At 31.7% G+C, this 26,119-nt stretch overlaps 3 protein-coding genes across 9 annotated transcripts; 1 reads left to right on the top strand and 2 right to left on the bottom strand.

The window, feature by feature from the left end:
• Window positions 1-2,125: 2,125 nt before the first annotated feature.
• On the bottom strand, window positions 2,126-15,622 carry LOC108781490 (myb-like protein X). 3 transcript variants are annotated; one of them, XM_018549458.1, is made up of 11 exons: window positions 15,151-15,622; window positions 10,170-10,215; window positions 9,913-10,081; window positions 8,598-8,746; window positions 8,260-8,349; window positions 8,008-8,160; window positions 7,136-7,348; window positions 4,712-4,918; window positions 4,143-4,320; window positions 2,628-2,708; window positions 2,126-2,510 (listed from the first exon to the last, which is right to left on the bottom strand). In XM_018549458.1, exons 2-11 carry the CDS (start codon window positions 10,188-10,190, stop codon window positions 2,398-2,400), a joined length of 1,374 nt encoding a protein of 457 aa, XP_018404960.1. In that variant the 5' UTR covers window positions 10,191-10,215; window positions 15,151-15,622; the 3' UTR covers window positions 2,126-2,397. The 3 variants fall into 3 exon arrangements, with proteins under 3 accessions (XP_018404960.1, XP_018404961.1, XP_018404962.1); XM_018549459.1 differs by lacking the exon at window positions 8,008-8,160; XM_018549460.1 differs by lacking the exons at window positions 9,913-10,081; window positions 10,170-10,215.
• Window positions 15,623-15,766: 144 nt separating this feature from the next.
• Window positions 15,767-22,476, bottom strand: Eb1 (microtubule-associated protein RP/EB family member 1). 5 transcript variants are annotated; one of them, XM_018549452.1, is made up of 8 exons: window positions 22,295-22,476; window positions 21,434-21,719; window positions 20,767-21,018; window positions 19,402-19,639; window positions 18,938-18,985; window positions 18,123-18,214; window positions 17,862-18,020; window positions 15,767-17,776 (listed from the first exon to the last, which is right to left on the bottom strand). In XM_018549452.1, exons 2-8 carry the CDS (start codon window positions 21,698-21,700, stop codon window positions 17,708-17,710), a joined length of 1,125 nt encoding a protein of 374 aa, XP_018404954.1. In that variant the 5' UTR covers window positions 21,701-21,719; window positions 22,295-22,476; the 3' UTR covers window positions 15,767-17,707. The 5 variants fall into 5 exon arrangements, with proteins under 5 accessions (XP_018404954.1, XP_018404950.1, XP_018404951.1 ...); XM_018549448.1 differs by lacking the exon at window positions 20,767-21,018 and having other exon boundaries at window positions 15,769-17,776; XM_018549449.1 differs by lacking the exon at window positions 20,767-21,018 and having other exon boundaries at window positions 15,769-17,776; window positions 22,278-22,476.
• A 592-nt stretch (window positions 22,477-23,068) lies between these two features.
• On the top strand, window positions 23,069-25,385 carry LOC108781495 (dynactin subunit 3). Its single transcript, XM_018549466.1, has 2 exons — window positions 23,069-23,164; window positions 24,796-25,385. Exon 2 carries the CDS (start codon window positions 24,804-24,806, stop codon window positions 25,371-25,373), a length of 570 nt encoding a protein of 189 aa, XP_018404968.1. The 5' UTR covers window positions 23,069-23,164; window positions 24,796-24,803; the 3' UTR covers window positions 25,374-25,385.
• Window positions 25,386-26,119: the final 734 nt, after the last annotated feature.

Here is a 26,119-nt window from a genome sequence, read left to right on the forward strand (position 1 = left end):
GTAACATTGTTTCCCTCACTATCTGTATTTATTTATGCAGTGATTTGCACAGATAAGCCAATCTTCGCGTAACGTAATATTAATAACGGTAATTATTGCGGGAGACATCATCTCGAGTAAGAAAAATCGCGTTAGTATAAAGATCAATGATGTCAGATGGTAAAAATCACTATTTGTAGGAAAATTATTTAATAATGCGGTCTACGATGATGTAATTAAATTGCAGGATGTCGGCGTTATGTGTATAATTTTTTTGTTAAATTTCCAGAACGTCACGTGACACCGTTTATCTGTTCATCCAACACATCTATAACATATGGGTCTAATCTTTGCTTATCACGGTTAAAGCGATAAGGACAAGTGTTGCGTCGCAAAAATGGACGCGCTCGCGGTATCTCTAATAATTTTATGAAAAGGTGGGATAAAGAAATTGCGAGCGCTGTAATCGTAGCGTGTAAAAGATTGATATAATTTTGAGCAACATAAAAGTTTATGCCTTGGAAGATAAGGGATTTAGATTAGACTATTTTATCATCGGTTGTAAATTGGCGATGCATATTGTGACTCTTAGTTGATATAATAATGCAATAATCGTTAAATAATCAGCAAAAAGCATATTTGTACGGTTAAATAATTTATTATCGTAAGATCAACAGTGTCTACACTTAATAATAACAACATGAAATAATCTCTGTTAAATATACATTCACAAAAAAGAAGATAGTAATTATGTAACTCATTACAATGCCTTAAATAGAGATTATAAACATAAAAACTTTACATTACACCACCGCGCTGATCTTGCGCATATTTTGCGTTTTAATCTGAATTAAAATTATAGACTCAAAGAAATGATAGGATCTGTAATAATAATAAAAAATAATCAAAGTTACAGATACAAAAGCAACTGAGATAAGCGTCTGTAATAATAATTATTCCACACTAAGAAAAAAACATCTTAATAAAAAAAAATATTTTTTTGAAATTAAGATATTTTTTCTCAGTGTATACATATATCTAATATATTCATTATTGACTCAGAAATGCGATCATTTTAAAAAGAAATATAAACGTTAAATATTTTTATTATATCGCCAAACAAATTTACACACATAATTGTAACTTAAATCAAATGCTAAATTTAAAAAGTTAGACGATAATGCTTTAATTAGTGTATGAAAGTACTATGATCTTTTTATTTCGCTTTAAAAATCAAAGAAGACTTTTAATAGAAAGCGATACGAAACGTTTTGTATGTCTATCTCAAAATATATAGTCCTTTTTTTTTAAAGAAAAAGTTTGTATTATACATGCGCGTCGATAAAAATTAAACTTTTGCTAATTTCCAACTGTTACATTTATTTTATAAATAAGCGAGTATGCCTAAAAAGAAAATCAATTCAACAGAGTTTCGGAGATAACATGCAAAATTTTAACCATATTTTCGCACGCGCTACCTTTTGCACTATTATTATGTATAAAAACAATATTCATTTTATCGCAATTACGTATTTGTAAAGACAGACACGATATTTTATCTAAATACACTGAAAGAAATATGCAGTAGTTTAGATATGGTAAAATATGGCATAGCACTTTTGATTGCGGTTACAGCAGCCAATTTTACCATTTAAATTATTGGAGCAGTCAATTTTTTTCGTTCAATCTGTGATAATGCCTGCCTATTTCGAATGTACTACCGCGATTTAGATGCGGTTACATCCGCTTATCTACGAAGTTTCCGTAATTTCATAAAGCTGAACCGAGAATGAAATTCTGTGTTCGAGAAACAAATCAATCGCTCAAAATACATGTACATTTTGGAGTTATGAATAGAAACACGATTGTCCAATTAATTTTTCGCCATTTAAAATGTGATTGTGAAGTAACGTGTGGATTTAAAGCGATTCAGGATTAGTGAACATTATTCACATTGTGCAAATTATATTTATATTATTATAGATTGAGTTCAAGTGATAATGACAATGTATTTTGAATCAGTTATACTTTGGATAATTACAGTTTTGATGAAATTTTCCAGAGAAACGCAAGCGTCCAAAAAACGAAATATTTGCAAGCATCATCTTAATTTGTTAAATAAATTTTGAGAGTAATAATTGACGGGTGACTGCGATGATTCGGAGATCTGTTAAAAAACTCAACTTTTATTTAAAAAAACGTTTTCATTACCTGATATCTCATTATATCTAGACGACAAATAGATATCTATCATTCGAAATCATGTGTAATCTTCGACAATTGCGTAACTATCAATGACGTTCGATATGGCGCGATATTGTATGTTACAATAGTGATTTGTTGTCTCGGAGGAAAGCTTTCGTTCTCTCTTTCCTTCCTCTTCTTTCTTTCTCTTTTTGTTTTGCTTTTGTCAATCTATTATTTTTTCTTGCGATTGCTGCGACTCGTGCGCTTACCTTTACGTCCTTTACTCACGTTTGTACTGTACTTCTCTGTTACTGCGTTGTCAGTCTGCCTGGATGATTTCGATTCTATTTAAAAAATATGTCGACTCTTTGAAATAAGTAAATTCATAATTAATAAATTGATAATAAATTTAATACAGTTACGAACCAATTAGTGCAAAATGTGTAACTATAATATTATACCTGAAATGGTTGATGCTGAGATAAATCGTACTTCGCCATTGATAAACTCTTTTGTATCTAAGATTTTTCTTGAGACATATTCTAAACAATTAATAATTTGAGAATTTAATTGATTTTATTTATTTGATATATTGCGATTGTATGCGATATAATATTCGTTGCTACGATGATATTTCTTCTTCGATTTACTACAAAACTATTACATATAAAAATAGCCATTACTGAATAATGTATCAAATATTACGCGAATGCAGAATATACGTGCATCATTTTAGCAGAATGTAAAACGATTTTTACTGATTTACAAGATATTTGATAATTGGATTATTTCGAATGAATTAAATTTTGTATAGGAATATTATGGAATAAAAGAAAAAAAATTTTGTTTGTTGATTTTTATTTACGAACATCATATTTTACTTGTTCAACATAATGGAATATTTTCTAACGTCATAAAAAGAATCTAAAACGTACTAAATGTATTGAAATTGATTTGTGTTCAATTACTTGGATAATAAAATCGCGAGATTTAATTCTAATGGATTACTTTTCTTTTGGAATATATATATCTTAAACAATTACCAATATTTTAAACATTTACTAAAACAGTACAATATAAAGAGAAATTTCCATTCATGATGAATTAACAACAATTTTGGAAATGATTAGAAAGTCTAGTTGTTGTTAAGACATGTACTAAAACTATTACAAAATGTTTAAAAAATATAATTACAATATTTTTGTTGGTGCTAATATGTATATTTTATACAAAGTTCTAAGTATCAAATCGGTTGTGCAACTATAATCAAATCCATTTTATTTATAGTTATTTGAATTTCTCTAAGTAGTTCGCAAAAAACAATTAATTAAATAAACAGCCAATGTACAAAACAGTATTTTTTCATATAAGCATTTCGAATGGTGCCGGAAAATAGTATTACTTTCTAAAATCGCATTTACAAAATTAACCTTCAACATAAATGATTTAAGTTTATTGTCTTACGATCGTTAGTATTGAAGAAATGGATAAAGTAATTCAAGTAATATAACAACAAATAACCACACCATTTTTTAAATGAAAACTCTCAATAAGTCGAAAATTAATATCGCATATAATCGTATATAAAATATAAAATAAAATTATTTATCGCATATATAATAACATGGGTATATCATAAATATTATATAATAATATATGTAAAATAAGCAGCCTCTCGTAGATTGTAGATGGTTATACCATGTTTTACGATTTAATCGTCAATAATCATTACACGCACACATAGTAATTATTAAGTAACAATCCATTGATGCAACAATTTTATGCACATACTAATTATATGTGTTTAAAGCAATATTTCATTAAATATTACTTGAAAGCGATGTAACGAAAAGCGAATGCACATGTAGTGGAAGGCACAAGCGCAATAGGAGGAGCGTAAGGTAGCGAAAAGCCAATTTGGAGCTAGTTGAGAGATCACAGCCACAGGAGATGCAGACGTGCGAAGAATCACTTACGTTTGACGGTCGACATCAACAGCTTCTTCGGCGAGTCATTATCCAAGCTGATCGGCGAATAGAAGGTTGGATCTTCCTGACTGGATCTGTCGGGCGTACAACATTCTGACGAATCGATGCGCTGCGAAGGCGCAAGGTGCTCTTCTACCTTATCGCGACTCTCCTTGGCTGACGTTTTCTAAATACGTTGAACAAGCTCGTTGAACATTTACGTTTATGAAGAATTCCGTTCATAAAGTGTCATCAACGTTTTTCGATTCCGTTTCGCTCATACCGCGCGAAAAATCGCATAGAGCGAATTTCGTATAGACGGATATAAAATTTTGCTGTTTGCATTTCGTTCTGTTTGACGGAACAGCTGAAAAATACAGTACGCCAGAATTTATTAAAAAAAAAAAAAAAACACAAAGGTTTTGCGCGCCTATTTCGCTTGTCTATGCGCTTTCTCTCATTTAGAACGTAATCCCAAGTAAACACGAGGCAGCCAAGCATCGAGGGACCGACTTCTTTTATTCCTCATCCTTCGATTATAAAGACAATCCAAAAGAGCATTATTCGAAGGTGTTTACCTTTTCGCAAGCCGATTCGATGGGTTCTTGCTTACAAGCTAGCGTGGAAGTTTGCTCGGCATGCAAAAACTGCTCGATGTTTTTATTTTTCTTGAACGTTACTGCGTCTTCAATTATGTCGTTAATCTCATTCAGGGACACATTACCATCGCTGTTCTCATCATCGTCATCGATACTGTTCGTACCGCTCGACGAGCATTCGTCCGGCTGAAAAACGACATCAAAAACGTGGCCAGATAAATATTTTCTATCGTGTAAAATGTATATATTAGGTTGGGGTAAAAGTTCTTTTACATACGTGACCCTTCGCTAACCCACCATTTGCTGCAAAAATTTTCGTTGCAATAATATCATTCAATAAAGTAAAGTTTCGACTTTAAAAATCTGTTTTTTTTTTTAAATTGCAGTATGATGATTTTTAACGAAGTTATGAGTAATTAAAATCAGAATAATGTTTCTTTACTTTACTCTAAATGACTCATAAACAAAAAATCGTAGGAACATTAAAAAAAAAGATTTTGTAGAATGTAAGGAAAGCTTCAAGCTTTAGATAATCGAAAATTTCTGCAAAGTTTTTTTGGGCACGTGAAAAATACAGTATAAAAAGAAAATTTTACATCTTTTCAGTTCATAGTTTTTTATATATAAAAATTACAAAACTCACAGAAATTCAAAAAATATAGTAACCTTTCAAAAGTAGAGATTTCAAGTTAATTTAAAACTTTTTTCCATAAATTCAAATTTTGTTCATTTTTAACAAAGGTATTGTAAAATAAAAGTTCTTTTACATATATGTAAAAAAGACTTTCCTCAAATTCCTAGAATTCCTACATTTTCCTAGAATTGAAAATGTAGACTATCTATTGAAGAAGATTCAAGTCATCGAGTTTTCATAGAATCCATAAAATGATTGTGAACGTGAAATGCCGTTTGAATGGATTATGAACTTAACAATATCAATATTGTCCAGAATGATAAAATGAATATTAAACAAACATGTGAAATTTACTCCTATGAGAGAGTGATTGACGATCTCATAACAAACAATACCGATGGAATATCAGTGGAATTATATTATACAAGTATACGATAAATCGTTACGACTAAATGTGGCTAAAGATTAGCCGAAACATGTACAGTTATTAATTTGGAGACACGATAATGTCTCGGCGCTAAGCCAAGCGTGGCGTCATAGCACGAGAGATTGCCGTGGTTACTTTACGCGAGCCGGCGAGTTGCGACAGATTGAGATTATCAAATCTCAATAACGACTGAACTGATCAAGTTCTATAAACGTTCAATCGATAGCATGTATACACTTGCATTGTATTGTATAATAAAAGTGCTTTTATTTTTTTTCTACGTGTCCTACAAACGACACAAATCTCTGAATTTTAGATTTTATTTATAAGAAACATTGTTATCGTCATTATTATTAACGTTGTTGACCAGGAGAAAAATGTACGTTTTTTCGATAATAGATAGCTTTTGATTGTACGTCATGTATTTAACCTGCAGATCAGCATTGAATGGGACCACATATACGATGACTGTGACGCGCGCAAGGCGCAAATTATTCAATGTTTGAAATGAAATATCGAGATTGTCTTTGAGGAACTATGTGTCTAAGTATTCATCGTTGAGAAGAAGAAAGTGTCTAGATGTTCACCGTCGAGGAAGTGAGTGTGGTAGAACTTGGTTCGTTGTTGAAGAACTTAAGTGTCTAGGTAATTGTCGTCAAGGAATTAAATGTTAAGGTGTTGTTTATATGTTTTCGCCATTGAGGAAGTGAGGTATTCGTCGTCGAGGAACGAAGTGTCTAGGTAATTGCCGTCGAGGAATCAAGTGTTTAGATGTTGTCTACATGTTCGCCGTCAAGAAATTGAGTGTCTAGATGTTCGGCGTCAAGAAACTAAGTATTTGCCGTCGAGGAATTAAATATCTAGGTTTCTACATGTTCGCCATCGAGGAAGTGCGTGTAGGTATTATTTATTACAAAAGAATATTACCAGAAATATATAATAATCAACACATATTTACAAAAATATTCACTCTAGATTAAGACTATTTGTATTCTTATTGAAAGTCTTCATAGTCCAAAGAAAAAGAATAGTAATTTTAATTTTTCTTTAAAAATAATTTTTTGTCTTCCTATTCTCTCTCTGATTCAAATAATAATAATTTTATTAATTAATTTTGTCATAATATTTTGAAGGAGCATTAAATAACTATTACTTTAATATATTTTCTTTGGAAAGATACAAATAATACATATTGTTAAGTTTGGTAAATTTTGTGATATAATAATTTCTATGTAATAATTTTTGAAGATAAAATTTTTAACTTGGCATCTCCCCCCCCCCCATACCGAATCTTTTATATAAATGATACATATGTATCACTATAGTTAAATATGAAACTTACTTCAAAATCTTCATCATCCTCGCTATTTTCCAAAGCGAGTCGATCAATCTTATCATTTACAGATTCTTTCCACTCTTTCTTCTCCCTTTCCTCCTTATCTTGCTTCTCGTCCTCCGATTCGCTTGAGTCTTTTGATGTTGCCGAATCCATTGATTCTGTCACTGACTTTTCTTCGGATTTGTTTTCCGACTTTTCTTCCGATGTCGTTGTTACCTTAAAAAATTTTTTTGATTCATCGTATACTTTATTATATGTTTTAATATAGCGAGAATATAATTTTTGAAACCAAATAATGACGAATACATTTGATTTCGCATTTATGATAATTTCAGAATTCAAAAAATACTAATTTTTAGAATTAACAATTAGAAACTCTCTAAATTTCTTGGAGTAAAATTTCACTTTAAAGGAATGAAAATACTGCCACTATTGAAAAAGGGTGAAAATATTTGTCCTCTTAAAATAAGAATGGCACTTACTCTTTCTTAGAGTGAGATTTACTAAAAAAAAAGGGGGGGAGGAAAAAGCGGGTCTTTCTTCTTTTGGGAGTAAATCTTACTTCAAAAATGTGAAATCTTACTAATAAAAGATGAGAATGAAAATCTGCTGCTCTTATTCAAGAGAGCAAATGTTTTCATTCTTTTTCAATAGTAGCAGTATTTTAATTCTTTCGAGTGGGATAATTTCACTCCGAAAAATTCAGAGAGAAAGACATTTACAGAAAATATGTCAATAAAAATACACTTGACTGAAATAATTGGAAAAAGGTAGTTTATAGTATTCTGAAGTAATTATACAATAAAAACAATACAATCGAACACAGGTGATTTACGATACATTTGCACAAGATAAGTCCGATATCGTTTACTTACTGGATCGGGATCGAGGTTGCTACTAATATAAATTTTGGTAGGCGGTGGTGATGGAGGGGGTTTGGATGTATCCATGCAGGATAAGCTCGATAAAGTCAGACGAATAGATCTGATCAGGGCCTTTCTGGCCTCATTCATCGACGATCTCTTGTCCTACACCCATCACCGAGACTGTTATCGTGCTAATTTTATTATCTTTGCAGTTGTTACATTCCCTACGTTTCACTATGGCGAAAAAAAGGCACATCTTACCTTGAGCTCATTATACTTTTCTTTCTTCTCTTTCTTCTTTTTCTTCATTGTATCATGCAGATATCTACGATATTTCTGCACGAGTTTTACCTGTATATCGAAATAAAGTTTAATATATAATAATAAGTTGAATAATAAAAAACAAAATAACTAATCGTGAATGAAGTAAAGCAGACGATATTAAATAACTTTATGCGAAAATATTCATTTTATAACGGAAAAATCAACGAGTTATAAAGTTTGTTTTTATTGGTTATTTCCTTTTCTAATTAATACAGTTTTGATTAAGGAATGTTGATTAAATTCTAATGTTGATTAAACTCTAAAGATGGACATACCATTTCACTTGATGTAATTTTTGGATAACTCAATATGGAAGCACCTATATTTACTATGACTCTGATTATACGTAATATTATTAAGCTCGGTAAGAACAAAAGCCATGGCAATGGTCGCACGAGTTCCATTTTTTTTGAATCTTTCTCATCTGAAATATTGATGCAATACAGTCGTCGAAAAAAGTATACATTTTCATCATTTTAGAGTTAAAATAATGAATAAAAAATATATAGGGTTGGCAAGTAACACGTTATTTTGTCGTTATCGTTACAAGTTTATTTTTTCCGGTAACGATCACGTTACATTTTCTTCGGAGTAACGTTTATGGTAACGCAGCTACATTTTTGGAGTAATGGTAACGATTTCACTAGTTAATTTTATCATTACTTTATTTCTAGCCACGTAAAAGTTTTAGTCCTAACTAGAGCTATAAAAAACAGAGATGCGACATTAAAGGAATAGGTCTTGATTGGGTCTCTTAATCACGTAATTATGACGCCTTTTTTCACATTATATTCACAGTTCACACTTATAGGTTGCGTTTCGTTTCACGCATTATGCGGCTGTATCATACGCATTATGCGTGAAATGGAATGCATCTATAGGCTAACGTAAAGCATGTAGACCCAGGGAAATGCAACTAAATTTTTTGATGAGCCAAATATGAAATTTAAGTTATACCGTGGGCCACACCAGTAAAATTTAGAATTCATATTTTTTGTCTTCTTCGAATTATCCAGGAATCACCATGTGGAGGTGAGACAAAGTCGATGATTCATCCGTTCATTGATTAATCCGTTTAAAGCTACTTACTAGTCCTTTTGTATTACACAACTGTCATTTTTATATTAAGTATTTAACTATTATTTCTATTCCTCTACTAAAAAGCAAATTTTGATGTCCTTACATTTATTTAAAAAAATCTGCACATAATATTATATTAATGTCAAGAAAAAAAGTAACGAAAAAGTAACGATACGTTATATTTTGAATAACGATAACGGTAACGAGTTACTTTTGCAAATCAATAATGAGTAACGGGAACGAGTTATTAAAGAGTTTTTGCAATACCGTTTATCCCTGATACGATGAACGCTATAGTCACGTTATCCTTTTCTTAATTAGTTGTGAATAAAAAGATAACGTGACTTTAGCGTTCACCGATATCTGAGATAAACGGTATTGCAAAAACTTCCTATTTTAGGGAAAAAACGGTAACGGTAATGAGTTATTTTTATGAGGTAACGTTACCAATCCTGAAAATATATATGTATATGTGTATATATATATATATGTTTGATTCGTAAATCGCACCTTTGATATTCTGTCTAGGGAGACTCCATTCCATACATTTCTCTACAATCCACAGAAAATAATCAATAAGTTTCAGTATTGTCTGGCCCAATCTACTTTGTATCATAATTGATTGCAACAATCTCAATTCTATCCAAATACAATCCTCTTGCGATGTCTCGTCGATTGCCTAACGACACGAGTGAATAAATACTTTACTCCATCAATTGGACGTTTATCCGGATGTATTTCTTTACCGATAATTGTGAAATGCTTACTTTGTTTGATGAACTTTCCATGACTATATTGGAAATAGATCGATGCCTAGAAAGACATTTGAAATAGCATAAATGGATTTGTCCGCTTTAATTGTTATAATTTAATTCTAAGGCGAGAATAAAATTACGAGTGTCGGATCTCTTTAAAAAAGAAATATTAGAATTATAACTTTTATAGAGCATATAACAATAAAAAAGGATAATATATGAAAATAAGTTGGTCAATTCTTTCATGTGAAGAGATTATAAATGAATTCTTCTCTTACACTGAAGGAAAAGATCAGCTGAATATGGCATATATAGCACTTTTAATTGATTGCAGCAGATAATTTTTAGTTGCAGCAGTCATAAATTACTATAGCATCGAACTTTTTCTTTCAATGTATGAGTAAAAAATAAAAAAGTATGTTTAATCAGAGATTGTCGATAACAGTGTTGATGTAACTTTAATATTAGACTGTTTATTTTTATCATCTAAGCAAATATTGAACATAGATTCAGTAAGGATTTTTGTAAAATGCGAATGCTTGCGTATTTAAATAATATTTATATATATGGGGACAATATGTGGATACTTCGCGATCAGAGACACATGAATAAAATTTTCCGTTAAGCCCTAATGACTCAGAAATGTAAAATAGACAATGAAGAAAGTGATGATGATAAATTATTATCGGGAAGGCACGACCTCGGCTTATCAGAGTTGGAACGCCGAAAGAAATCTTCAATAACAACGTATTCTCATGGTAAAATACAATATGTATATAATCACAAATGATTTTAGCATCTCACCGAAAAATATCTAAAAGTTTTACGGATTTTATCACACATTGATTTACGCGTACAATTTCTGTTAAAGCAGTTACATTCGCTCAAACATGATATATATTATATCGGCGATTTGTATAAGACATCCAAAAATTCTTATAATATATTTCAAGAAAACAAAATTTGTAATTTTCAAATACATTGCAAAGAAAATAAACTTAAAAATAACTAAATGAAACTTAAATTACTTTAATGCTTGCGCACAAAACTTTAAGGTATATTTTAATAATATAGTCAGATAGATTTTAATTTATCTTTACAGTGTCGATTTGTTTACAAAGACGCGATAAAATTTTTTGTAAACTTATGGACGAAGATGATCTTTGGTAAATGTTCATGATGGAATTTAATTTAGCTCTATTTTACAAGATTGAGCATATCCCCCATTTTTTAAATCCTCGTCAGAAAAGTGCTGCATGCATACTACAAGTGCACATAATAGATAAAAATTTACTATGTCTTATCATAGAAACTTTTCTCACATACAAAATTTTGTAATTTAACAGATAATGACAATTTAATGTTTAAAATAGGTTTCATCTCGCATGTCAAATGAATGTCAAATGGACTGATATTAATAATATATCACTGATATTAATAGATTATTATAGAATTATAATTTGTCGCGACAAATGGTGAAAGCATTTAGGATGAAAGCATTTGTGTGCGTTAAAACAAAACATGTTGATATATTTAATTGTGTAATTTTAATTTGTTCTGAATTCTAGTATATTGAAACTTTATAATGTAAAATTTATTGTGTAGATTGACTAATGGATATAAAATAATTAAATGGATTTATTAATGGACATATAGGATGTCCGGGAAAAAGACGAATGAGACGCTTTTAGGCTAATTCTACAATGTGCTTTTTGTTTCCTGTTTCTTGCTGTTTGTCTCTTGCCTTCTTGATCAAAAAGCCAAGAGACAAACAGAAACAAACAACAAAAAACAGGAAACAAAAAGCACATTGTAGAATTAGTCTTAAGGAGATCCTAAAGCAACGGGAATGACCAACAATTACAGTGAACCATTTTCCGAATTGGCTTTGTAGATCATGAAATTTTTTCATACGTTGAAAGTACACATCAAAATGATATGGATAACGCTAAATTTGATAAGAAAATTGGAGATAAAAAACGAAAAATTCACTTATGTCAGCTCTTACAGCTGTCACTTGAGATTATAATTTACTTATTGTAGAAATTCTGTAGGTCGTACATACCAAATGGTACCTTCGCGCCAAGCGTATGACGTGCACAAATAATCCTAAGCTTGCGAAATTGTCATCTAAGGTCTAACAAAAAAGATATTCCAAAATATTTGTTTCACGTGTAATCGTTTCGCTGGCACAGATCAACGATGGTAAACAGCACGAGAATTGTGTATAGAAACTTGAGAGAGAAAAGTAACAGGCGAAAGAGAGATAGACATAAGTTCTGTCCTTTTTCTCTCTTAATTTGAGCGCGCAGCACCGTTTGACATAGATTTTTTAGCAGGATCACCAAAACTGTATTATCGACCTCGATTGCAAGTTCGGCCGCCGCTTTAGGGGAGATTCTTGAGATTGTTTTGAGACGAAAATTCTAATACCAAAATGTTGAGGCTATAATAACTTTTGAATTACAAGCGTTTAAAATTAACGAATCATATCGTCTAAAGCTGGCGCGCTCAGGAGCGGCACAACGCAAAGTACTAACCTAAAGCTGACTTATCGGAAATTGTTTTGCATATCTGCGCACAACATTAACTCTAATAGATTTTTTTTCTTTGGAGGCATTTAAAAAATTATATTTATCAGGAGCCAATACGCAATCGGGAGAACTTACACAATCGCATTGTTGAAGTAGTTTTACAAGCATATCATAATAATCGATATGATAAATAATCAATACGCAACAAAGTTTATTGAGACGCGCAAGATATTATGCATAGAGATATGAATGGAGTACAATTCAAACATTTGTTATAATATACATAATTTATTTTGTAAATTAATTATCATAAGGTTAATTAATTATCATAAAGTTGTACAAATAATTACAATTGTTTATAAATAATAATTTTATAATATTCATATATAAGTTTCTAGTTTCTCCGGATTATTTTAATAAAATGTTTAAAGCATATTTGAACAATGCATTTGTAGAAATATCAATAGAATAAAATCTATATTTAATTCTAAAATCAATATTGACAAAAGAAGTAATAAGTTTTCGCGTTTAGTACTTTGCGTTGTGCCGCTCCTGAGCACGCCAACTTTAGATAATATGATTCGTTAATTTTAAACCCTTCCCATACGGCACAAAAGTTGCAGCAACATTGCTGCAATATTCCTGCAACATTTAACATTGTAGTCATATTGCAGCAATGTTGCTGCAAGCAACTTATGCTGTACGGATTATATTATAATTCAAAAGTTATATAGTTTCAACATTTTGTGGAATTAGAATTTTCGTTTCAAAATAATCTCAAGAATATTAAGTATCATTCGTCTCTTTCCCGGACACCTGTATAATTTAATTGATGGACCCATAAATTTTTTTAAATCAAGGGCTAGTTTTGTTTCATCTTTGGATAAACTTTGTGACAATTTATCTAATGAATAAACAAAAGAGTAAAAGAGTAAGAACATAAGAAAATAAAAGAGTTAAAGAGTGAGCTGAAGTTTATCGAAAAGTGGAACGGGTGAAACAATTCTTAGCCTTAGGTTCAGTTTCACAACTCATGGTTTAATTCTTAAACGAGGTTTAACGAACGAATAAATCAACTTATTTCATCTCTTTCCAATTTTAGGATTAGAAAAAAAGATAAGGAACAAATTAAACCTTAATTTTTTAAGGTTAAGAGTTAACCATGTGTTGTGAAACTGGGCGCCTTAATGTATAATGTAATATTATTTCAACTTTAGAATACTTTAAATTAATGAAGTGTCAATTATTTACTAACAGACGAAATTAAAATTCTTTGAAGCTCTAATTTTTAATGACAAATATGATTAGAGGGCAAAATTTAGAAATTAGAAATGTATTATTAATAATGTAATATTTTGTAGCTAGTGTGTTCATAAAATTTTCTTTGGCTGTACTCTCTTTGATTTCAGAAAATTATGATCGAATTGCATGCATCTTAAGTAAGTAAATTTACATTACAAGTAAATTATATGCCGAGAGATAACATAAGAATCGTCTGTACGTTGTCTAGTAAAACTCTAGTTCGATCATTGCTATTTTACTAACTTGGTTGACACCGTGACACGTCACTTAGTTATCGTAGTTTGTGTTTTTTTGGCTTTTATCGTATTTTTGTTTGATTTGTGTAGCAGTCTTCTTGACCGTCAAACCTTGAGTTGTCTATTGATAGACAATATAACAGAAAAAGTAGTCTTTTTTTTTTTTCAAAACTTGTGAGCGTGTCCGCATATACGTATGAGTAATCAGCGGAGAGAATGTGAAGTGCTATTTCAACAGAGCTTTGAACAAATAAGCTATCCCGATTGTACATTATATATATAATAACGTAAAATTAATTATTTTTTAAAGTGTGTATCTTACAAATAGTGTATATTTTTAGAAGAAAAAAATTATGCAAAAATTACTCGATAATCGAATTATTTATAAGCATCTTCTAAGGCATTAAAGATTATATTATGTGATCATTGACAACATCAGTGACGAATTTTCTCACAAACGCAAAAATTAAAGAGAAATTAGAGAGAAAATAGTAAAAATAGAAATTAATCGTAGGTGCAAAAAATGTATTTCTTCTCTGTTGAGTTGACTGACTCGACAGAATTCGTTTCAAAACATTAAAATCTAACGTACTATTGATTCTACTAGACAGTTCAGTCGAATGTTTATATAATGTTCGGGTCAGAAAGGGCAGATTTTGAAATAGGATCACTGATCGATACATAAATCTTCAGTTGATTTCAATACTATTTATCAAATCACGGAAAATCTTAATTAATAATAAATTTCTCCAGTTATATAAAAATTGGTACATATAATCTTTCTTAATACATTGCATAACAATCTGTTCAAAGCACAGAATAATAGAGAACTTTTCCATCAGTTATTGATAAATTTCTTCTTAGGGGATACAAAGCATGATTTTTGCAATCTGTCTGTTTTTAAACTTTAACTCTAATTACCTCTCGTTGCAAATACAAAGACCGGATAGAGAGCTATTGTTGCTACTGCTGCTAATAGTGATCTTTGCCGCAATCACGTGCTGCAATATCTTAGAACGATGTCCTGTGCGGTTGCTAGTAGAAGCTGTACTCTTGATGAGTACTCAATCACACGCGAACGGAACCGACACTTTCATGACTGTGAGATACTGAGCGCGAACTGGGAAAGCAGAAGTTTCACGGACAGTAACGTAACAACAATCAGCGTCACATCAATGTAAGCGGTGTCTTATATGTAAGGGCCCATAATGATTTTTGGAGCCCAAAAGAGAATTCTATAGAGAAGAGAATGAAACCTGCGAAACATGATGCATCTCCTTGCTAGATTCCATTCAACACACATTTCTAGCAAAATAGTATAAAGAAATGCATCTGCCGCATATAAAGAAGAAAATGAAACTTTTCTCAAATTTACTGATAGAAGTATATAAATTTTTCGTCTAATTAATTCGGGAAAATTAAGTTAAAAATATTCATACTTTTATTATTAGCAATATTTTTAAACTAAAGTACTGTTCGTGAATCTTTGAAGCGCATTTTCATAAAGTTTCTTTCCTTGGCTAATTACGAGATTTACAATTCATTGTTTATCGCTATTAACATACTTTATATCCCTAATATACATCTTGCAATAATACATGAAAAAATTTATGCCCCGTTTATTATACATCATGTGTCTACATCAAAATTAATTTTTTACAACAAATAATCGATTTGATAGACAGCTTTGTTTCTTATGTTCTAATTCTACTAGATAATTACACGATTGTAATTTAGCATTATTCAAGACTTTTCTCTCTTTCTTTCTCATATGACCTTCTCTCGCGAATTTTAATTAAAAAATTATGATTACATAGGTTATTTTCACTGTAAATATTTCGAAATATTCGAACACATTCGAGGATTCGAAAACAATCCGCATTCGGGTCGATTTTATGAAACGTTTATTATTCGGCATTAAAATTTTATCGGCATAAAAATTTTAATTTTGAAGCACATATGCGCGCATACAGAGTGATGAACAGAGCGCAAGCTAAACTGTATTTTTCTTTACTGGAACTTAGTAAAGATGTAGCACGTAATGCAAATTACATTCTAGACAATTGTCACAATATAATCGCTTTTTGCTTAAATTAATTCGATTATGACGCATCTATAATCAATGTTGATCTCGACTGTCGAAACCAATAATATTAAAAGCACACACACATGTTAAAAACACGTAAGCGTTCGCAAAACGCGTCTACATGCCGTAACCCTTTCGCTCGTTGTTTCTCTCACTCGTCTGCTCTCGGAACGTATGGATTTTACAAACTTTCTTTTTATGAAAATGAGATATAGCAGCGTCATAATTGACAGTGCATCTATGATATAATTAAAGAAATATTTCGCGTTTATTCGTGCGATTCTGAGTATTATATCGAAATCTCAAATTCACCGCGTTTTAAGGCCATTCTTATATCCCGAGAGACTGTCATGGAGATGCAAACATGATCGGTTCTTTTTTAAAATCGATTTATACGGGATAAACATTAATAGATGAATCTTTCAATATCAGCTCTAACTTTAAATTTTTCATATCTTTGTAAGTCAGTAATCGAGTGCATAAGCGTACCGTTTTGTCTCGCAATTTGCTTTCACGAAGCACACACTGTTTAATTTATTGAAATCAAAATATCTGGACTATATGCGCGTGGTGTTTACATGTTCTTACAAATATGTTATGCAGTAGCTTCTATGTTGGAAAGACGCAGATAGAATATCAAAGCGGAATTGAATTTTAATTATTAATATTGTGTATATCCAAATTATTTTGCTGATGATGAGAATCTATTGTTTTACACGAAACTATTGAATTCATCGGGCATATTGCACATAGAAAACGAGTAGAACAAATTGAGCAGCTTTTGTTTGAGCTTCTCAATAGGATTAATGTGTTTTAGATGATTATAAATTGATTCCAAAAAACAAAATTATCGACGGGGACTTCATGATTCATTATCGATCAAACTTAATACAATTACAAACAACACTCACGCATTAAAAAAATGTGTAGTTAACGTAAGTCGCTACGTAACAGTACGGATGCAGATAGCATTAATAGATATCGGTATCCACATAAATTTTTGAGACGATTTGAGAGTCATTGATCTTCGGAACTCTATCATTTTAACGCTATAAAGAATTATAATAATTTGTGATAGATTACTAGTTGATCTTCTAATTTTTTCCATTGCTTTCCCTCTTTTATCAACGGTCAATAAAGAACAAGTTATTCAAGTGCACTACTCAACTTAAATCTATTCTAATGTTGTGCGAATCTTAATGATTTCAGTGAACTTTCTTAACAAAATGTACGCACAATCCGCGCAAAAACTGTTGAATTTGCTCATGTAAAATAACTTAGGTAATAATTATGCAAGGGGTAATGATACTGGCTCACAGGCATGGTAAACTGAAACGCACTTGGATAATTTGCTGTTGTTCATTTCAATCATAAATCCGTAAATAAAAAAGGTTAATATTCTTCCTCGTCGTCAGGTGCAAGTCCGTCACCTTCCAATTCTTCAGGTGGTGCAAAACCATCCTGAAAAAAAGATGATAGGGAATTAAAACATTTATTCAAAGGAATTCTTACAATTACACAGAATTATTATATAAATATAAATTACCTCTGTTGCATAAAGGACTTCTAAAATTTTCTGTACAATAGGTGGAGGATCGCCGCCGTTGTCGCAGTCTTGGCACATGACTTCTATGTCGCGTAATTTTCCAAAATAGAAATCTCTTTCCTTTTCTAGACCTTCGACTGACACTTTCAGTTCAATCAACTAAAATATTTCAATAATTTTTATTGGAAAGTACATAAAATTAATATATAAAAAATATTTATTGTGTTATAAATATCTATTGAATGAAATATTATACAATACCTGCGCACTAAGTTCCTCAATTTTTCCATTATCGCCACGGTTGCCAACTGTGGTTTTGGGAGGTGCACGATACGGCTGCTGAACTTTATTTACTAGGTAAAGAAAAAAATACATTAGTTTAAAATACTATCTTAAAATGATAAGTATTTATACTTCTGTAACATAAAATTAAAATAATTTTTTTGACTTGTATAAAAATTAACAAAGCTACTTAAATATATATAAATAGATAAGCTATATTGTGTGCAAGCAAAACAAGGCATGCAGAAATACAGTTCAAAATCATGCACGATATGTGTATTTTACATAACAAATAAGTTTTACCGAAACTAAATAAATAAGTTTTAACAGAAACATATATGTATGTTGAAATAAAATTTTTATATTTTGTAATAAAAAATTGCAAGGCAAGTGCTAAGAAATGTGATCCTCTGTTATTATAAAATAATAGTGTAAATTTTGATAGTGACAATCATTGTAGACTAGTTGATACAGACGATTATTGTAAATTAATAGAAATTATAATACTTGTATCAGAGTGAGGGAACAACATATTGTAATTACACATCTCATTCTTAGTTATGTGTTCACTAAATTTCCCTGTCTTAATAACCATTTTTTCATAAACTGTGATAATCAGTATTAATAATATTCAATAAAATGTTTTATTCAATAAATACAGAAACTACACAGAAACACACACATAATTTACTCAATAGTTTCTTCATATACCTCAATATTAAAATATATACGGAGCTAGAGAAGCAAAATACAAGTAACGAGAGTTAAAAACAAAAAGAAATATTAAATTTCACCTAAAGAGTTTGTACTATCTGCACGCATGGTAGATGGATGTCCCTCACCTAAAGGCAAATTTTATTTCAAGTTATTGAGGGATATTATACAATAACCCATAATTGAAACTCCTGTTGAAATATTTAACACGGAGAAGTATGTCAATTGATATCATGTATCCCTTATAAAATTACAGGATAGATTTATCAGATCGTTTTATCTCCCTACTGACTTTGTATTTATTCTATAATATTTACCTTGCCTGCTATAGTAACATCAGTCAGATTTTCATAATGTCTCAAAGGATAATCAAGCAATTAAATCAATTATTGATTAGTACAAAATCTGTGTTAACGTACAAGTTTCAAATTGTATTTATAAAAAAATCTATTCTCTTTCCATATTATGAGATTCCATTCTTTTTAATGGTGTTAAAATTCAACATTTTTTTTGCATCAAAGAGTAAAGTTATTAAATGATGTACCAGTAGTACGAGGAGCTGGTTTAGTCGAACTTATTGTGTCACGTGGAGAACGTTTCGCGTTAGAACCACCACGAGGTGCATTATTTCCGCCACTACCCATAGATTCTCCTCCTCGCATAGCAAGCGCATCATACGGCTCTGCTCCCGAGTAGTTTGCATCAAAGAATTTCTTGAACCATTGCAAAAACTCAAAGTTGTCTTGGAACCTGCCTTTCACCAGCCTATCAATTGGCACAATCTGTAAAGGAGGAGTGGAAGATGTGTGCAACAAAAGAAAAGAAAACAAAATTATAATAAATATAAAGGAATCTTAAATGAACACGGTTATGTATTAAAAGGTTAACAAGTTTTAATATTAAGAGTTAATTTACAGGAGTGTTTATTTAAAATAATTCCTTTACGGCATTATTTTAAATAAACACTTCTGTAAAACTCTTCTTACTGCTTTGTACAAAATTAGGATAAAACGTGAAACATTTAACATCCTAATCTATGTGTACATCTATGTATCTATGTATTATACATAAGCTAGGACTTATAGTAGATTTTTAATTTTAAGTATACAGTTTGAAGATGTCATGAATCAATCAGTAAGCCTTCTCAGGATGGTATTCATAGTCAGATCTTATATTTAAGACCGTCTTAAGTACAGTCTTAAAATGTCACGGACCAATTAGAGGATTGTATTAGCGTCTTAAGACATTACTTAAAACGGTCTTGAAATAAGAGAGGATTATGAACACATTTCTTAGCATTTTAAGACATTACTTGCAATAAGAATGGACTACGAATACCAGCCATAATGTACAAAGTAAATTTTATAACTGTACCAAAATTTTACTATGGAAGATGAATTACAAACTGCAACAGGGAAGAGCGTAAAGGACCACGTGCACACGCACGAGAGAGAAAGAGAGAGGGGGGGGGAGGTAAAACATTGATATAACCATTAAGATTCACCCTGTATATTGGAAAACTATTTTAACGCTATGCGTTATCACTAATTTATATATAAATTAAAATATATGCAACATATCTCTATACATTTCTTATAGATTGAATTGATTTCTGCACTAATTTTCAAATCTGAATGACATGTAAAATTAAAGAGTGCATGTAACGTGAAGTATGCGTGTTTGCATGTAACATTGTAAAAGTAGCTTGTAACATGTTTATGCACATAGATTTAAAATAACGTGGCTAATATAAATTAAGATATAATATTGCATTATAAATTGCATGTGCCATGTGCCTGTACATGTGTAGTATCGTTCTTGCAAAATATCATTAGAAACATACAACAGCATGCAAGAAGCGGCCGCGTAAAATCGAGACTGCAACAATACCCTGTTGCTGCCGCGGGACGATGTTACGTTGCTGTATTTGTCTTTGTTGCATTTGAGGCTGTGGTTTCGATTGTGGTGGTAAAGGTACCAACTGGGGATTCGATAAAGTATGCGTTCCGTCCACGCCAGAACCTAGCGGTATGCAACCGCGCGCGTCATAAGCATCATATTCACGACCGTCGTAATTTGCGTCGAAAAACTTTTTGAACCACTGTAGAAACTCAAAGTTATCTTGAAAGCGCCCTTTTATCAGCTTGTCCACTGGTATTACCTGAACCATTTCCACGGTTGTATCATTATGATTTCATCCAGCCTTGCACAAAGTTATGCTATTACATGCGGGAAAATGCAATTTTGAAGTAACATCGCAGTTTATATTGCGTGTATCACAATGGCTTACCTTTTATATATTTGTCTATAATCATCTTTATAGATTTTAATTATTTTATGGATAAAATCATTCTTATGAAGATAAGTCTCTTGTCATATATTAGATCTGTTCATATTGCTTAAAATCCATCAAAATTTTTGTATTCAATATAAGATAAATATATATTAAGGCATTGAGGAGAGAATAAGTGAAGATACTGAGAATAAAAAGAATGAGCAACATGAACAGACCTGTTTACTGTTTTTTAAAGCAATTTTATCTGAGCCAGTGGGAAGAGAAAGTAGAAGATTCTTACCTTGTCCACGTTCATCTTTTTGAAGCCACCTTGGAGAATTTTGAAATTCTGTATATACTCGTGTTCCAGATTGGTCTTGAACTTCACCCTTTTCAATGGTACACTACCTGGGAAGAGCATGTCCATGAACTGACAATAGACTGCTCCAGTGCAGAGCTCTTCGATCTTGGTAAACGAAGATTGCAGACAGTCGTTTACCCACGCTAGCATGTCGTGGCGACTGAGATTGTCTGATGTCATGTTTGTAGCGTACACGTTAACAGCCATGTTGTTCCGTTTGCTTTAACTGGAAGGCATAGAACAGTAAATTAGGTGTTGAAGTATTAGCATACTTTAGCAATGCCATGCGGCATAATAACAAGAGCCAGCATAGCAACGAGTTGTAATCAGTCGTAAGTCTGGATTGATCCATTTTTTACCAATGTAGATTAACTCTAATCTCGGTTTTCCTTTTTATCTTTTCCTGTTTCTTAAAACTGAAACGAGATAAAAAGTAAGTTAAACCGAGATTAAAGTTAAGCTACATTAGTATACAAATGAACATAGGAGCAGGTTATCACGAGTATTATCAGTCCCTGGAGACTAGAGGAATGTTAAAATAGCGATTGCATTGCAATTCGGCACGTTGTCCGAAATTGAAATAAATAAAGTCGACGGGCGGAATAATATGACCGAACTCTAGGAGATCCCGAGACGGATGGCATTCCATTCGCTTTTTTTTTGCTACGAAACTGTTGCGGTCGACATATTCGGCATTCTTTATTCTCGCGATTTCGGTGCACGCAATCGCCGCTTGGGTGACCTCGTGTGACCTGCCACCATCGTCGCCCGCTCGTTAATTTACCTCTTCCGGTCACATACCTCGCAAGGGCGTAGTCCGCTCTGAGATCTGTGCACAATTTACCGAGGATCGCGAAAACACCGCACACGGGAGTGGTTCACGGTACACAGATGACAAATGTGCACTAGATCGTTCAAACACGCATACACAACGGAAACTCGTAACGGTTTCTTCGAGCGCAATTGGCCGGTGTAGCGGCACGGATCACCTGAGAAAATAGAGATAGCATGGTGTAAGTATACGATGTCCTGTTCACATTCCGTTCCGCTGTTTCTTTTTCTATGGAGACACAGCCTGAAAACTGGAGTCACATGGAGCGGAAATCTACTGCGGAACGGAACAGCGAGACCAATCACAATCGCAGAAAGTAAAGCAGCGAAATAATTGTAGAGTTCTGATTGGTTTCACTGTTCCGTTCCGCTGTAATTTCCGCTCCATGTGACTCCAGCCGCAGGCTGAGTTTCCACTGGGCGCGTCACGCGTCGCGTCGTCGAAGGAGAGAAAGAGAAGGGTTGTGTATTTATATAAACTTCTCTCTTTCTCTCTTTCACGACGCGACGCGTGACGCGCTCGGTGGAAACGTACCATTACGCGATAGCTGATATCGCCTCGCTGATTGGTTGCTGCTCGCTGCTTGACAGTTGCATATAAATGTACCTTTAAGTTTTTGAGTGTCATGCCATGGCCTTTAGGTCTACAATGTGCTTTTTGTTTCCAGTCAATATTTTTCCCTATAGTTTAGTAGTTTTCCCCACCCACGCATAAGAATAACCTTAAACCTTTGTTGACGCCTGTCAAATTTACTTACTGGTTTTGTTTACGTGGATTTTTCTCGGCAAATAGTTCAGTTATTGACAATATATATTGTGCAATTTATGAAAATTTTTTCCGTAAGTTAAACTTTTTGCATTCTCTGCTTTTTGTTGTTTGAACATTTATTAAAAATAACTATGCTAAGGCTACATTCCAAAACGTTCTCTCCGAGGAAAATTTTATTCTGTGTATCATAGTATATGTTACGTGTACTGTATATTTTGATTAAATTTTCCTTGGATAAGACGTTTTGGAGTGTACCTTTTTACCATGTTTACAAATACAAAATTATATACTATCAGTAAACAATCAAATTATGCAATTTAATCTTTTAAACAAAGAACTCTGCAGTTTTCTTATGGGAAAGTACTTTCGGTCAAAATAGCTGAAAATTTAGTATGTGATAGTTTATGGTGTCCTGATAAAAAGTCTCAATGGGGGACGCGATTTTAAAATAAACAGGTTCTGAGATATTGGAGCTTAAAGGTTAATATGGCCTCATATCGATTATTATGAAAAGTAACATGTTGCTATATTGCCTTTTAATATACAGTATAAATATTTCATTGGTATATAAAAAACATAAAAAATGTTTTTATTGTCTCAAATATATGTTTATTAAATATTTTTATATACATGAATCATAATATAAACATGTATTATACGTTTTATATAATATTATAGTCATTTTTTGATTTTTTCAAAGATTGATCCAATCAGTATGCAGTAACCATTTTTGCATTATAAATCAATAATCATAGGCATGCTGCTGCCCTATGTGCATTTTAGACTGCATCTAGTAATTGAGGTGAAGGGTATTTAACATTATCTTGGTATTTCGCTTTTCATAATAATCGATATGAGGCCATATCGATTTTTGAGCTCCAATGTCAGAACCTGTTGATTTTAGAACCACATGCTCATTGAGACTTTTGATCAAGACACCATAAACTAGCACATACTAAATTTTCAGCCATTTTGACCGAAAGTACTTTCTTACAAGAAAACTGTAGGGTTCTTTAATCGATTAATGAAGAGTACTATTTAATTATTTGCATAAATAGCAAAGATAGAGTTTAAGGATGATGAAGATCAGAATAATTGACTTGTACATACATCTCTTGTCTCATTTGTATTTTAAAGCATCTAATCTATAATGAACTTTTTGTTTTCTGTTTCTTGCCTTATTATTATTTATTTCTTGTTTTTTTAAATATTTGTTATCCTACTTCTTCATTTTCTATTGCCTGAAATAAAGTTGACAAACATCAGAAGAGACAAGAAACATGTGACAACAAACAGAATTAAAGTGTTAAAAGAATCATAAAAAGAAAAAAGTGAAAAACAAAGAGCAACAGTGAGCTCTATAATATATTACCTTTTTTTTTTTTACTAATCTATAGAAAATTACAGTCCAAGAGAAAAGGAAGTCAAGCGATGGCATTTTTGATTTTTTTTCTACTTATGGAAGTAAAACAGCATTAGCTAATCTCATTCCTGATAAAGAAAACAATGCCAGTTTTGTATTACAGTTCTTGTTTAGGAATTGAGATATCCCCAGTCTTTGATGGCTTACTCCAATGTGGCTTACTAAACAAGGAGTACATTGTAGATTAGACTAAAAAGTAAAAAGCAAGAAACAAGAGGCTCTTAATTATAGATTAATCTTTAATAACGATTTGTAAAGGTTGATGCTTTTGTATTTTAGTTCTCGAGATGTCATCCATCAAGTTGCTAGAAGACAGAATTGCTAATTTAGAGAAACAAGTGTATGGACTTGGCAAGATGATGAATATCGATGATCCTGCACCACCAAACGCTATCATTGATCGACTCACAGATGTCAATTCATTAATCAGCTCAGCATTGTCAGGCAGAGAAAAACCAAACGCGCTTATCAAACGTTTGCCAGAATTAAATGGTTATTTGGAGCCTACTTGTGAAGACATTGATATGCCCACGAGTGCTAAAGCACAGCTGTTGTTGACAATAGAGCCAGAGATTATGGAAAACCACCAGCTGTTAAACAAAGTACAGGAACTTATGCCTGTGTTAGAATCAGAACGTATCAAAGATGCACCCGAATTAAATAAAACACTTAACAAATTATCACTGTCGTATCTCGAAACTTACGAGGATTCCAAAGAACTGGATGCTCATGTGCATGATCTGCTATCTAAATATAATGCAGTTATAAATAGTATATCGGAGTCATTAATTATTTTAGATAATGCAGTTACAGCTGCAGAAATAGCAGCTAAACCGAAGAAACAGACGGATGATTAACGAGATAATGGTTCGGTCTATCTAAATATTAATTAATTTATATTATCTTTTAATAGAAGTTAATATTGTTGCTTTATTTTTTTTTATAGTGCAAAATCACTTTTATCACTTATTTTTTAACTTATTTATTATAAAGAATGATTTTAAAAACGAATTGGTCAGTAATAAAAAAAAATATCAGAAATGTTTAAAATACATTTATTTACTATTTTTGCTCGAAATATATAAAAATACGCATTCATCAATGACTACGTATATATGTGAACATACTTTGTTGTTTAATCTCTATAACAATGCATTTTATTAAAAAATAGTTATATATTATATACATTTATCCTATCTACTGCTTAAGTGTATCCATTGTTCATTTCAGAAATCCTTATTTAGGATCTCTGAGACAAACTGTTGATTTGTATGTAATCGGACATGCATATGTATCGGTCTCTCATATTAAATAATTAGATATCCTTATATCTTATTAATTGATATACACGGTGACCCATTTTAATCGACGGATCCAAATATCTCCTAAAATACGCCAGCTATAAAAAAATGGTTGGGACAAAAATTGTCGAGGACAATGAGGGTCATTTATCTGTGTTAATAATTTTAAAATTCTTAAACTCACAATAACAAATTCTAAAATATCATTTCGAACGTAAAATTTCCCGTTCTTTTTGAATCCGATGTCAAAATAGGGGTTTCTATTTAAAAAAATGACCTTGACCTTCAAATAACCTTGAAAA

Source organism: Cyphomyrmex costatus, unplaced genomic scaffold (assembly GCF_001594065.2).
Source record: "Cyphomyrmex costatus isolate MS0001 unplaced genomic scaffold, Ccosl1.0 scaffold825, whole genome shotgun sequence".
Classification (NCBI taxonomy): domain Eukaryota; kingdom Metazoa; phylum Arthropoda; class Insecta; order Hymenoptera; family Formicidae; genus Cyphomyrmex; species Cyphomyrmex costatus.

What these genes read in the sequence shown, in the direction of transcription:
- LOC108781490 (XM_018549458.1), bottom strand. Translation starts at nt 10,190, where the DNA reads ATGGAAAGTTCATCAAACAAA. An exon ending in GCAACCTCGATCCCGATCCA is followed by an intron (nt 7,349 to 8,007) that starts GTAAGTAAACGA and finishes AAATTTTTTAAG; the next exon opens with GTAACAACGACATCGGAAGA. An exon ending in TCGAATCGGCTTGCGAAAAG is followed by an intron (nt 4,321 to 4,711) that starts GTAAACACCTTC and finishes CAACGTATTTAG; the next exon opens with AAAACGTCAGCCAAGGAGAG.
- Eb1 (XM_018549452.1), bottom strand. Translation starts at nt 21,700, where the DNA reads ATGGCTGTTAACGTGTACGCTACAAACATGACATCAGACAATCTCAGT. An exon ending in AAAAGATGAACGTGGACAAG is followed by an intron (nt 21,019 to 21,433) that starts GTAAGAATCTTC and finishes GAAATGGTTCAG; the next exon opens with GTAATACCAGTGGACAAGCT. An exon ending in ACCAGCTCCTCGTACTACTG is followed by an intron (nt 18,986 to 19,401) that starts GTACATCATTTA and finishes ATTTGCCTTTAG; the next exon opens with GTGAGGGACATCCATCTACC.
- LOC108781495 (XM_018549466.1), top strand. Translation starts at nt 24,804, where the DNA reads ATGTCATCCATCAAGTTGCTAGAAGACAGAATTGCTAATTTAGAGAAA.